General features: G+C 44.6%; 1 protein-coding gene across 1 annotated transcript in view; it reads left to right on the forward strand.

Moving 5' to 3' along the window:
• The first annotated feature begins 8,305 nt into the window (after nucleotides 1-8,305).
• The window catches only part of COL24A1 (collagen type XXIV alpha 1 chain), a 413,884-nt gene continuing 408,516 nt past the window's right edge, over nucleotides 8,306-13,673 (forward strand). Inside the window, exon 1 of the mRNA XM_077450311.1 lies at nucleotides 8,306-8,794. Within this exon, the coding sequence (XP_077306437.1) occupies nucleotides 8,739-8,794 (56 nt within the window). The 5' untranslated portion in view covers nucleotides 8,306-8,738. The remainder of the gene's footprint in view (nucleotides 8,795-13,673) is intronic.

Consider the following 13,673-nt stretch of genomic DNA (forward strand, 5'->3'; position numbering starts at 1 on the left):
AGAGGACAATATGTATGGTAGAGGAGTGCAGAGAGTATGACAGAGGACATTATGTATGGTAGATGAGTGCTAAGGGTATGACAGTGGACATTATGTATGGTAGAGGAGTGCAGAGGGTATGACAGAGGACATTATGTATGGTAAAGGAGGGCAGAGGGTATGATAGTTGGCAGTACAAGCAGCCCCTGGGTTATGAACAAGATTCTGTAGGTGTGCTCTTAAGTTGAATTTGTATGGAAGAGGAGTGCAGGCGGTATGACAGAGGACATTATAGTAGAGGAGTGCAGAGGGTATGACAGAGGAAATTATGTATGTTAGAGGAGTGCAGATGGTATGGCAGTGGACATTATGTATGGTAGAGGGGTGCAGAGGGTATGACAGAGGACATTATGTATGGTAGAGGAGTGCAGAGGGTATGACAGAGGACATTTTGTATGGTAAAGGAGGGCAGAGGGTATGATAGTTGGCAGTACAAGCAGCCCCTGGGTTATGAACAAGATTCTGTAGGTGTGCTCTTAAGTTGAATTTGTATGGAAGTTGGAACAGGTACATTTTTTAAGTGAAGTCAAAAAATATTTTCAAGTTTAGGATAGCATAGGGAAGAGTGAACTCGGCATGCAGTGATGTGGGATTGCTGACAGGTCTGCCGAACAGTAGGTGGCAGCATTCGATGAGCAGTAAGATGGACGTTGGCGGTTTTCAGGAGATCACGCTGCCTCCGTTCTTGAAGTGATACTAAAGTCAATTTTTCTTTAAATGTAAAAATAACAAATATGTTATATAGAACAGCCCAGATCCTCCTCTTCTTAGGTCCCTCGCCGGCGCTCCTAGCCCCTCCCTCCTTCTGAGTACCCTCAAAACAAGCAGCTTGTAATGGGGGCACCTGAGCTGAGACATTTCTTGGTGTGTCCATTCAGACACACGGAGCCACGGTTCGACCCTGCCCCCTCTCTCTCCTCATTGGCTAACTGACTTTGACAGCAGTGGCGCCCCACTGCTGTCTCAGCCAATAAGGAGGGAGAGTCCCGGGCAGCCAAGACTCTTACAACATCGCTGGATTGAGCATGGGGCTCAGGTAAGTATTAGAGGGGCTGCTGCACACTGACGATTTTTTATCCTAATGTATAGAATGTATCAAGATAAAAAAACTTCTGACTTTAGGACCACTTTTTTGTCTTTTAAATCAAGTAGGTTTTTTTAATTGAAAAGATGCAAGGGGCTGAAAGTGCGGGGCTGGTGACCGAGGGGGGGGGGGGGGGGTAGGGGGGGAATGGTCGCATGGGTGTGGGTGCATTGTTTGCTGCCCCCCCTCAAAAAAAATATACCACCAAATAGCACTGGTAAAGATTACACAAGATTATACCTATAGGGGGAGTATGTGCAGGAGAGAAGTGTGATAGTTATGACTATGGCCACTATCAGCAAAAGAGGAGTGCAGAGGATATGACATTGAATACTATGTGCAGGAGAGGGGAATGCAGATGCTGACAAGGGGGAGGTGTGTGCAGGAGAGGAGTGTAAAGGATATTATGGGGGTTAAATGTGCAGGAGAGGAGCGTAAAGGATATTATGGGGGCTAAATGTGCAGGAGAGGAGTAGAAAAGTAGGACAACCAGCAGAACATTTCATCTTTTGGGTAACAAATGGTAGCTCCTGATTCTTCCATAATTAGCAAAACATGAATTTATGTATATGGCCATAATCACAACTGTGTAAATGGCAGGGAAGTGCTCCCCATAATGCAATTAAGTGTTAATTCATAAAACTGACTAAATATAAACTAATAGCATGATATCCAAGCTCATGCTTGACTCACGTGGGGTTTTACAGAAGAGGAATAGAGGTTAAAATCAGTGTCCAGGCTAAAGTTGAAGCAGGTTATTCTAGGACAGTGGAAGTGGGAGGAATGTGTCAGCCGTACTGTGGTCCTCATAACTGACACATTCCCCACCACTTCCACTGAGGTATTCCTCAGACTGTGAAGGTTGTGAGGAGGACTCAGAATAAAACAGGAGTGTGTGAGTAGAACTGGGGACAATGGAGTTTTGAAAGGTCAACAGAGTGTGGTTTCTGCAGGTGATGGTACAGTGGAGCTAAGATTCCCACTACAATAAAGTCTATGGAACTGAGATTAATATTTGGTGTGTCCTCAATAAATGTGAGGGATTATCTCAACTGTAATGGAACAAAAATGAAATAACTACTACCTACCTCAAGAATGTTTCCCAGCTACCACTGAAATGTTTGATATTAGGTTCCTTTCATCTAAAATAAAAAGTGGGATTTCTACGCTGTGTGTAAAATATTGTCTAAAATCTAGGCGGCTAACACATAAGCAGTATATAATATTTACAGCATAAATAATAGTAGAAGTGTAGGGCCTTTAAACACAGGGGTGCCAATATTCAAACACAAAACACGAGTATTTTTATTAGATTAAAAAAGACAGTCCATGTTTAATGATTCCGTCAAACAGGTAGTATTCCATGATAGAGCCACCAAATGAGTGAGTATACCCTGACGTCAGTGCCAATGGCAAGCCCTGGCACGTTTCACCTGGAAGGACGTTGTCAAGGGGTTCCTTAATCTGTTTGGTCACTTTTGCAGCCAAAAGCCAGCCTTGAATATTGCACAGTGTATGGATAGGCTACAATTCATGTTTGAGTACCAGCTTTCGAGAGCTATGCACTCTTCATCAGTACTACTTTTGATCTGATAAAGAGATTGCAACTCTTGAAAGTCTGTCTAGAAAATGAGACTGATTAACTTGTAAGACGTTACTCTACACACCAGTAAGACTCTCACTTCACTCTAAATTCTTTATAAGCCCTATACGTTTTCTGCAATGATTCATGGCTTCGGCTATTTAACAAGCTCCCCAACAATCTTCCCCTTATAACTGTGCCACCTGCCAACATTGCTGCCAAAGACCACACCTTGCACATTGAATCCACACTATGCTATTTCTAGGCTCTACCATTTTTCTAAATGATATGTGGCTTTCCTAAATACTTGCTTATGTTTTCCCACAGTGCCACCAACCAACGTGACCTCACCTTGTGGACACAGTTAATCCACTTTATGGTATTTCTAGCCTCTCTGACTTCACTCTTAATTATTTAAAGATTCTATAACTTTCCTAAAATACATACCTGGACAACCTGTACTCTTTTATGGCAATTGTTCCAGATCAACACTGGCTCCACTTGAGAGACCCCTTTAGAACCACTAATAGCCAGTCTTAAAGGGGTATTCCTCCATTCACATATATTTCATGCCGCTATGCTCTATTCCAAATGGTGCTGAGCATATGTCCAGCTAGGGGGATATCTGTCCCTACACAACAGGGGTACCGGTCCCCAACACACATTTCTTTTTTCTTGGGCCACTGCTCCAGCTATTTACCAACCTTTCCTTATCACGGTGCCAACCACCATCACAGCTGCCAAAGGCCACACCTTGCAAACACATTGGCTACCCTATGGCATTTCTAGCCTTTCACTTTTCTAAAGAAATTTGGCTTTCCAAAATACTTCCTTATGTTTTCCCCTAACTCTAACAAGGTTTAACAGTAATAGAACACTACAAGCCTAGTTCACATAGATGCTGAAAGATTGTGCAGGGATAGCTTTTCCCAAACATCAGATCGGAAAAGTGACATTTGCATGTTCATCAGCCTGCATTATACTGATCTAAACACTGCATGTAGCTTTTGAGCTTCACTAGGCATTCACTACAGTGGCTTGGGGGCAATAGCAGTGTGACCTGAATGCTTCCTGGATGCTCTTTACCTAAGTATAAAAACAGAACAGTACAGATGAAGTCAACAAGTTTAACACTGAAACAAGATTTTGTGTGGACTTATTACATGCACTCACACACAGTGGTTTTATCCTACTCCCCTCCGTGTACCCATTTAAATTCATGAGAATGACAGTAATACACTTTTAGCACAACTTTAAGTGGTTGTAACCCGAAATAAATAAATAATAAAATGATCCTGTTCCTTTAAAGCACAATATATACAGCACAGTGTTTCTGCAGTGTAATTTATCCAATTCTATGCTTTAAATTACCTGGTTGATCCTGCCTGTTCCTGTGTCCCCCTAAGTGTGCTGACCACAGAAATCATGGCTGCTGATCCATGATACAAGAAACGAACAGAACTCTGGACAGCCGCACTCCGGATTAAGTAAAAAATGAAAATGCCTTTATTTCTTCAAGTGAAAGAACTCCATGTCACACAAAACATAAGTAACCTCTGGCACAAATGATATTTTTAGTTACCTTTAAGAAGGAAATTCTCCAAATATAAGGAGCATTATTCCCAGTGACCATTCTGATAATAATCTGTGTAACCTTAGGGTTCCTCCAGAGATTGCTAGGGGTTCCTTGAGAAATTAGCAATTTCTACCTCTTGATAAATAACCCCTAACACATAATTCTTCCCTGTAACCATTACACTAATTTATTGTGAACTGTAGATATAGTAATAATTAGCATGAGTTCCCAGAGTCCGGAAAGTTATTTCAAGGGTTCCCCCCATGTTCTGGAGGTTGATAAATGCAGCTATAGACCAATGATTCTCAACCTGATTGAGACCAGAGACCAGTACATTCTTCCAAAATCTTCCATACCCCTAAAATTCCGGGGCTGATAGGGAAAAGTTTATACTCAAAACATTAAAAGTATGTGGCTGCAAAATATGTATTGAAATGTTGGAAGCCTTTGGATGGGGCTGAATGTCACTGTAGGGGAGATGGGGGCTTTGAAGGGGGTTAGAGGACTCTATAGCAGACTTGCTAGACCTGTAGGTGATGATGTTTCTGGAGGGAGCTTAGGTTTCTCCAAAAGGCTGGGGGCTTTGCAGGGGCACTGTTGGAGACTGGAGGGAACTGCAGGGGCTGGAGTCAGTTGGGATACTGCTGGTGGTTGAGAACAGACTGGGGCCACTCTATTGGGGGAAACCTAATGTAAGGAGGCACTCTGATGGGAACCTAATGTATGGAAGTACTCTTGCGGGGACACCCGATGTAAGAGGGAACTCTGATAAGGGCACCTGATGGAAGGGGCGCACTCTGATGGAGACACCTGGTGCAAAAGGGAACCTTGATGGGGATAACTGATTATATGTAAGAGGCACTCTGATAGGGACACTGATATAAGGGGAAGCTCTGATGAAGAAATCCAATCCAAGGGGTCAACTCTGATGGGGACTCTGATGTAAGGGGGGGACCCTGGTGGGGAAACCTGATGTAAGGGGGCACTCTGATGGGAACCTAGTGTAAGGGGACATTCTGATGGGGACACCTGATGTGAGAGGACAATCTGATGGGGGCACCTGATGTAAGAGGGCACTGTGATGGAGACACCTGGTGCAAGGGGACACTCTAATGGCAATAACTGATCATATGTAAGGGACACTCTGATGGGGAAATCTGATGCAAGGGGACACTCTTATGGACACCTTGATGTAAGGGGACACACTGATGGGCATAAACAAAGAAGTCAGTGCTACTACCCATACATCACATAGAAAGCAGAGCTCCCAGGTGCTCAAACGACAGTCATTGGCTGAGTAGAGAAATTAGGAAAAGATGATCCGCACTCTGGTGATTGCTCTTAAAAAAATGTAGTATTTATTAACAAGCCACAGTGACCAAACGCAAATAAGAAAGGTTACATAGTTAGTAAGGTTGAATAAGAGCCCATTCACACAGGGGCAACACGACTTGTAGGCGACTTGAGTCAGGCAACTTGGACACGACTTGAGTTAAGATCACAGCGCGACTTGGGACGACTTCAAAACGACTTGTGATGACTTCAAGCCCGACTTGGGACGACTTACAAGTCGCCCCAGGCCAGGCGACTTTTGCCGAGGCCAAGCAGAGAATGAGCTCAAGGGGGAACTCCACGGCAAATTTCTGAAAAAAATTTGGCGTGGGTTCCCCCTCCGAGAGCATACCAGGCCCTTAGGTCTGGTATGGATTCCAAGGGGAACCCCCTACGCCGAAAAAACGGCGTGGGGGTCCCCCCCAGATCCACACCAGACCCTTATCCGAGCACGCTACCCGGCCGGCCAGGAAAGGGGGTGGGGACGAGCGGGCGGCCCCCCCCCTCCTGAGCCGTACCAGGCCGCGTGCCCTCAACATGGGGGGGTGCCTTGGGGGAGGGGGGGCGTGCGGCCCCCCCACCCCAAAGCACCTTGTCCCCATGTCGATGAGGACAAGGGCCTCTTCCCGACAACCCTGGCCGTTGGTTGTCGGGGTCTGCGGGCGGGGGGCTTATCGGAATCCGGGAGCCCCCTTTAATAAGGGGGCCCCCGGATACCGGCCCCCCACCCTATGTGAATGAGTATGGGGTACAATGTACCCCTACCCATTCACCTGTGGAAAAAAAGTACAAAAAAAAAACACAACACAGGGAAAAAATATTTTATTGCACAGCTCCGGTGGTCTTCCGTCTTCGGGGGTCTTCTCGCCGGACTCCTCCGCTATCTTCTTGTAGCTCTTTTACTAGCGGAGGAGTCCGGCTTTCTTCCTCCCCGCCGCCGGCCTCTTCTCCCGACTTCGGGGGTCTTGTCCCCCTCTTCGGTTCTTCTGCCGGGCCACCGCGCCTTCTTATAGCTCTTTTACAGGCGGTGGCCCGGTCTTCTGTCGTCTTCAGCGACTTCAGTAGTGTGCATTAAGACGGCTCTCATTCACTTACATTGCTTTTTAAATGTTGTCCGACCTGAGGCGACTAGGGGCGATCTGAAGTCGGATCAGGAGTTGCCCCTGTGTGAATGGGCTCTAAAGACACCAGCCCATCCAGTTCAACCTGAGTGAGTGTCTGCAATTGTCCCTATCTCAGTACATTGCACACGCACATTGGTCCCTACCCTTAAGGAGCTCATAATCCAAGGTCCCCATATACTAGGGCCAATTTGGGACAGAAGCCAATTAACCTACCTGCATGTCTTTGTAGTGTGGGAGGAAACCGGAGTACCCGGAGGAAACCCACACAGGCACAAAGAGAACATGCAAACTCCAGGCAGGTAGGGTCGTGGTTGGGATTCAAACCAGCAACCCTTTTTACTGCTAGGTGAGAGTGCTAACCACTACACCAGGTTGATGCGTTTCAGCCTATAAGGACTTAGTCATAACCACTGATGGGCACCCCGATGTAAAGGGGTATTCTGATGGCGATAACTGATCATATGTAAGGGACACTTTGATGGGGAAATCTGATGCAAGGAGACACTCTGATGGAAACCCTGATATAGGTGGGCACTCTGATGGGGAAACGTAATGTAAGGGGGCACTCTGATGGAGACCCTGATGCAGGGCTGTCTTTAAGGCAGGGCAAAAGGGGCAGCTGCCCTGGGCCCTGTCATTGTTGTGGGGCCCAAAACAGCTGCCTCATACTTGCCAACTATCCAGGTTTAAATTCTGGTTAAATTCTGCTGCTATTAATAAAGAAAATTAATGCTGCCCATCCCTGCCCTATTGTTGTGTGCAGGTGACTCACCTGCAGACCCTGTGTTTACATGAAAATAACCGGCATTCATATGTAAATAGCTGCAACAATACTAAGTAAATAGCCGCGGCATTGATATGTAAATAAAGGTGGCATTCTTATGTACATCATGCTCCCCTGCTGTGAGGAGGTGATGTGCTGTAACCTCTAGCAACTAATCAGTGAGCCGTAATGTGTGCTGTAACCTCTAGCAACTAGTCAGTAAGCAGTAATGATATGCTGTAACTGCTGGCAACCAATCACAATTGCTGCCTGATCTGATACAGAAAACTGATTTTAAGTCTAGCTGCTATGTATTGTATGTCTCAGAGTAGTTGGAGAGGGAAATTGCATGGGGGGGGGCCAAGAAAATTTTTGCCCAGGGTCCAATCTATATTAAAGACGGCCCTGCCCTGATGTAGGTGGGCACTGATGGGGAAACCTAATGTAAGGGGGTATTCTGATGGGAACCTGATGTAAAGGGGGCTCTGATTAGTACTCATGATGTAAAGGGGGGCTCTGATAAGGACATCTGATATAAGGGGGCACATGTTCTGTTTAATCACCCTAATCTAATGACAGCCTACTACATACAAGGTGTTTTTCTGGGCGGTGACACCGTGTTGAAATCAAGCCCCTTGACTTTTTTTATTTTTTTTTTTACTGCACCCCCTGGGGAAATAGGCTAGATCGGACCCTGCTAGGAGGACCCGGGGCTGGTGGTCTCAGCTGATCCTCAAGAACATGTGGAAGATCCTTTCCATTATTTGCACATCTGCACTCCTTCTGCCCCGGAATGTATTTAACTTCCATGCTGCACACTGAATAGCCTCCAAGTCAGCCCCGACTGTACAGTATGCAATGAGTGGGCTGAGCTCCCCCTGACATACACACACAGTGCCATATAGTACACAGCAGCTGCTGATGTCATCAGGAATCAGTGTGTGCTGAAATCTAACACCACTGGGCAGGATCGTCTCGCAGTCACAGGCGATCAGCACTGAGCGGCTCCTTCTCTGCTTTCTGCCACTTCTGTCTCTCCCCGACTCTCTCTGCCCGGCTCTCTGCCCGACTTTCGCAGGAGCGGAGTCAGCTGCGCGTGCCATGTGTAGGGACTGATGGGTGCCGGTGCCGCCAGCCTGCCAGCCATGCAGAGGTGCCGAAGTGCCTGTCACCACCTCCACCTCTCACTCGCCTTCTGATTTCGACTGGATCCTCGCTGCGCGGACAAATGCAGACAAATGCATTTAGGAGCCCAAAGGACAAGGAGTGGATACATCTCTCCCACTGCAAAAACGTAAGTCCCTGCTGCTCGGGGGGAGGCTGCAGACCCTGGAATGCCCTGACAGCACTTGCTGGGACCTGTAGTTCCCCCCTCCAGTTACTGCTGTATACCCCCCTCAGGGTTGGCTGTGTTCATCCCATGGAATGTCAATGTTTAATGACAGAACATGAACTTTTGGTTACATCTGATAAGTTGTAATTATGAATGTCTGGCTTACATGAGCTGTGTATGGGACTTTGCTCTGACTTGCTGCAGCAAGAGAGGGGGGCTATTTATGAAACTGCAGCCTCACAGCTGGCACCAGGATGAGGAGGGGGCATTGGGACTTTAAAGGGTGCAAATTCTATGGATAGAAGACTACACAGGGCTTGATTTACTAAAACTGTAGAGTGCTAAAATCTGGTGCAGCTCTACATAGTAACCAATCAGCTTCCAGGTTTTATTGTCAAAGCTTAATTGAACAAGCTGAAGTTAGAAGCTGATTGGCTACAGTGCACAGCTGCACCAGATTTTGCGCTTTCCAGTTTTAGTAAATGAACCCTGCTTGTGCAATTTTGTACCATATTCAAGGGGCTACTCATAGCAGCACTCTCGGTCACCTAAATTATTTTGCACCCCTGTGTCTCCTAATGATGCCAGATTTAAAGATATTTTGTATATTTTTTAAAAAAGAAGCAAGAAATCAGGTTGCTATGAGCAACTGGTAGGCTCTTGTTTTTCATTATTATTGAGGCTTGGGTTCCCTAAACCACCAGATCCTGGAATGTGTCGCTGAATTAGAAGTTCTCTGATTTGCTGCAGCAAGAGAGTGAGATTATTTATGAAAATGAAGTTCCACAGCTGGAGCCAGGGTGAAGAGGGGGCATTGGAACTTTAAAAGGATGGAAATGCTATGGATAGAAGTACAGGCATACCCCACTTTTAAGTACATAATGGGGTTTATATACTAAAGCTGGAAAGTGCAAAATCAGGCTTACTTCTGCATAGAAACCAATGAGCTTCTAACCCCAGATTGTTCCATTAAGCTTTGGTAATAAAACCTAGAAGCTCATTTGTTTCTATGCAGAAGTGAGCCTGATTTTACACTTTCCAGCTTTAGTAAATAAACCCCATTGTATACATTGTTGCAATTTTGTATCATGTCCAAGTGGCTACTCTAGAAGCACTCTCTACTATGTATTTTTGGGATAGTGAGGCCAAAATAATTTTTCACCCCAATGTCTGCTTATGAGGCTTTGAGGAAGTTTGGATATTTTCTAAGCGAAGCAAGAAATCAGCTTGCTAAAGGCAACCAATGGGCGCTAGGTTTTCATTATTGTTGAGACTTAAGTTCCTTAAACCACAAGGTCCTGGAATATGTCACTGAATTAGAAGTTCTACTAGCTTCAGCAAGTTAGGGGGTTATTTATGAAACTGGAGTTCCACAGCTGGCACCATAACACTGGCCAGGTTAGAGGGTACTTTGTAACTTTAAAGGATGGAAATGTTATATTTTGGGGGATCACCTAATTAATTCTGTACCCTAGTGTATCCTAAAGACATTGGTTTCGAGGAATTTGGGATATTTTTAGGGTTTCATTCTTGTTGAAGCTTAGGTTCCATAAACCACCAAATCCTGGATTGTGTCACTGAATTAGAAGTTCTTCTGACTTTCTGCAGCAAGAGAGGGGGGTTATTTATGAAACCAGAGTTCCACAGCTGACCTCATACACAGGCCAGGTTAGGGGGAGTTTGGAAATGCTATATATATAGGGGGGGGGGGGGGGTCACCTGATTCATTCTATACTCTAGTGTATCCTAAAGTTGTTGATTTTAAGGAATTTGGGATATTGTTTAGGCTTTCATTCTTGTTGAAGCTTAGGTTCCATTAACCACCAGATCCTGGAATGTGTCACTGAATTAGAAGTCCCTCTGACTTGCTGCAGCAAGTGAGGGGGATTATTTATGAAACCAAAGTTCTAGAGCTGGCACCATACACTCCCAGGTTAGGTAGAGCTGTGTAACTTTAAAGCATGGAAATGCTATGCATAGGAGGGGTCACTTAATTATTTATGTACCCTAGTGTATCCTAATGCGCTGCACAGACTGTTGGTGTTATATACATCCTATATAGAAATAATAATATTAATAATAAAGATGTTAGCTTTGAGGAATTTGGGATATTGTTTAGGTTTACATTATAGCTGAGGCTTAGGTTCTATAAACCACCAGATCCTGGAAAGTGTCACTGAATTAGAAGTTCTTCTGACTTGATGCAGCAAGTGAGGGGGGTTATTTATGAAACCAGAGTTCCGCAGCTGGCACCAGGGTGAGAGGGAGGCATTGTATTCTTTAAAGGATGGAAATGCAATAGATAGTGGGTTCACCTAATTCATTTTTCAGCCCAGTGTCTCCTAATGATGCTGACTTTGAGGAATTTTGGATATTTCTCAAGAGAAGTAAGAAATCAGGTTGCTATGGGCAACCAATGGGCTCTTGGTTTTCCTTATTGTTGAGGCTTAGGTACCCTAAACCACCAGATCCTAGTATGTGTCACTAAATTTGAAGTTCTTCTGACCTGCTGCATGCAAAAGAGGGAGGTTTATTTATGAAACTGGTGTTCCACAGCTGACCCCATACACTGGCCAGGTTAGGGGGGCATTGCAACTTTAAACTGTGGAAATGCTATGTATAGTTGGGTCACCTAATTCATTCTGTACCACCAGTGTCTCCTAAGGATGTAGACTTTAATGGTTTAGGTTTTCATTACTGTTGAAGCTTAGGTTCCCCTAATTGCACCCTAACCCAGGAGATCCTGGAATGTGTCATTGTATTGGAAGTTGCTGTGATTTGCTGCAGCAAGGGGGAAGGGGGTTATTTATTAAAAAGTTCTTCAGCTGGCACTATATACTGGTCTAGTTAGGGTGGGGGGCATTGTAACTTTAAAGAGTGAAAATGCCATGTATAGTGGTGTCACCTCATTCATTTTGTATCCCAGTGTTTCCTAAGGACGTTGGCTTTGAGGAATTTGGGATAGTGTTTAGGAGAAGCAAGTCATCTGTTTGCTATAGGTCTTCCTTATTTTTGAACCTTTGGTTTCCTAATTGCACCCGAAACCAGGAGATCATGGAATGTGTCACTGTATCGGAAATTCCTCTAACTTGCTGAAGCAAGAGAGGGGGGTTTATTTATGACACTGGTGTGGCCAGGTTAGGGGGAGCATTGTAACTTTAAAACATGGAAATGCTGTGTAAAATGGGGTCACCCAATTAATTTTGTACCCCACTGTCTCCTAAAGATGTCAGTTTCGATGAATTTGGGATGTTGTTTAAGAGAAGAAAGCAATCTGGTTGCTGTAGGTTTTCATTATTGTTGAACTTCATGTTCCCTAAGTGGACTCTACACCAGGAGATCCTGGAATGTGTCACTGTGTTGGAAGTTCCTCTGACTTGCTGCAGCAAGAGAGAGGGTTCGTTTATTAATCTGGAGTTTCACAACTGGCATCATATAATAGACAGGTTAGGGGATATTTACTAACTGTGAAGAGGAATGGGGGGGTGGGGGGTACTTTTACTATGAAAATTCTAAGGACATCCAATTCATTCTGCATCCAAATAATGCTGTCTTGGATCATTTTTAAAAGAAGCCAGAAATCTGTTTGTTATGGGCAACAAATGTGCTCTTTTTCATTTTCGATAAGACTTTGCTTCCCTAATTTCACCCTAAACCACAAACTATGCAATGTGTTACTTTGCTTTGCTTCAGCAAGTTAGAGGGGTTTGACTAGTAAGGTCTCCTAATTCATTATGCACCCCAATGTCTTCTAATGATTCATAATTTGAGCACTTTTGGTTCTTTTTTAAGAGAAACAAGAATTCTGATTTCTATGGGCAACAGACACACTCTTGGTTTTCATTACTGTTGAGACTTATTATTAGGTTCCCTAATTGCACCCTAAAGCAGTGGTTCTCAATCTCAGTCCTCAATTACCCCCAACGGACCATGTTTTGGGAACTTCCCTTAGATAAAATAGTTCTTATCAATACCATATCATTAATATTGATTTAAAGCAGCTGTCTGTTGGGAGTACTTGAGGACTGAGGTTGAAAACCACTGCCCTAAACCACAAGATCCGCAATATGCTGAGTATAGTTGGGCCACCTAATTAATTCTGTACCCCAGTGTCTCCTAAGCATGTTGGCTTTGATGACTTTGGGAAATCGTTAGGGTATCATTATTGTTGAAGTTTAGGTTCCCCTAATTGCACCCTAACCCAGGAGATCCTGGAATGTGTCACTTGTATGGGAAGTTTCTCTGACTTGCTGCAGCAAGGTGGGGGTTAATTTATGAAACTGTAGTATTAAGTCTGGCTCTATATATTGGCCAGTGTAGGGGCATTGCAACTTTAAAGGGGAGGTATTCTTAATGGGGAAATGCTATATACAGTATAGTGGGGGCACCTTATGTGCCCCCCGTTGTCTCCAAATGATGCTGGCTACAAAGAATTTTAGAAAACCTTAGGAGACATAACAGGTTGCTATAGGCAACAGATGCATTTTTTTTATTATTTAGATGCCCCTTGTGCAGCTTAGGTTCCCTAATTGCACCCTAAACCACTAGATCTGCAATATGTCACTGTATTGGAAAGTCCTCCGACTTGCTAATGCAAGGTCTGGAAGAGGGGCTGTTATGAAATTGGGGTATCACAGCTGGCTCCACATATTGGTCACGTTGGGGGGGGGGGGGGGGGGGCGATGAAACATTAAAGGGAGGATATTCTTGCTATGGAAATGTTATGTATAATGGGGACATCTGATGCATTCATACCATCCCAGCATCTCCTAATGATGTCGACATTGTGGAATTTTGGATATATTTTAAGAGAAATACAAGGAATTTGGTTGCTATAGGC

The sequence above is a fragment of the Lithobates pipiens genome, unplaced genomic scaffold (genome assembly GCF_037356315.1).
Source record: "Lithobates pipiens isolate NorthernLeopardFrog02 unplaced genomic scaffold, aLitPip1_a1.2 Scaffold_23, whole genome shotgun sequence".
In the NCBI taxonomy this organism is placed as follows: Eukaryota; Metazoa; Chordata; class Amphibia; order Anura; family Ranidae; genus Lithobates; species Lithobates pipiens.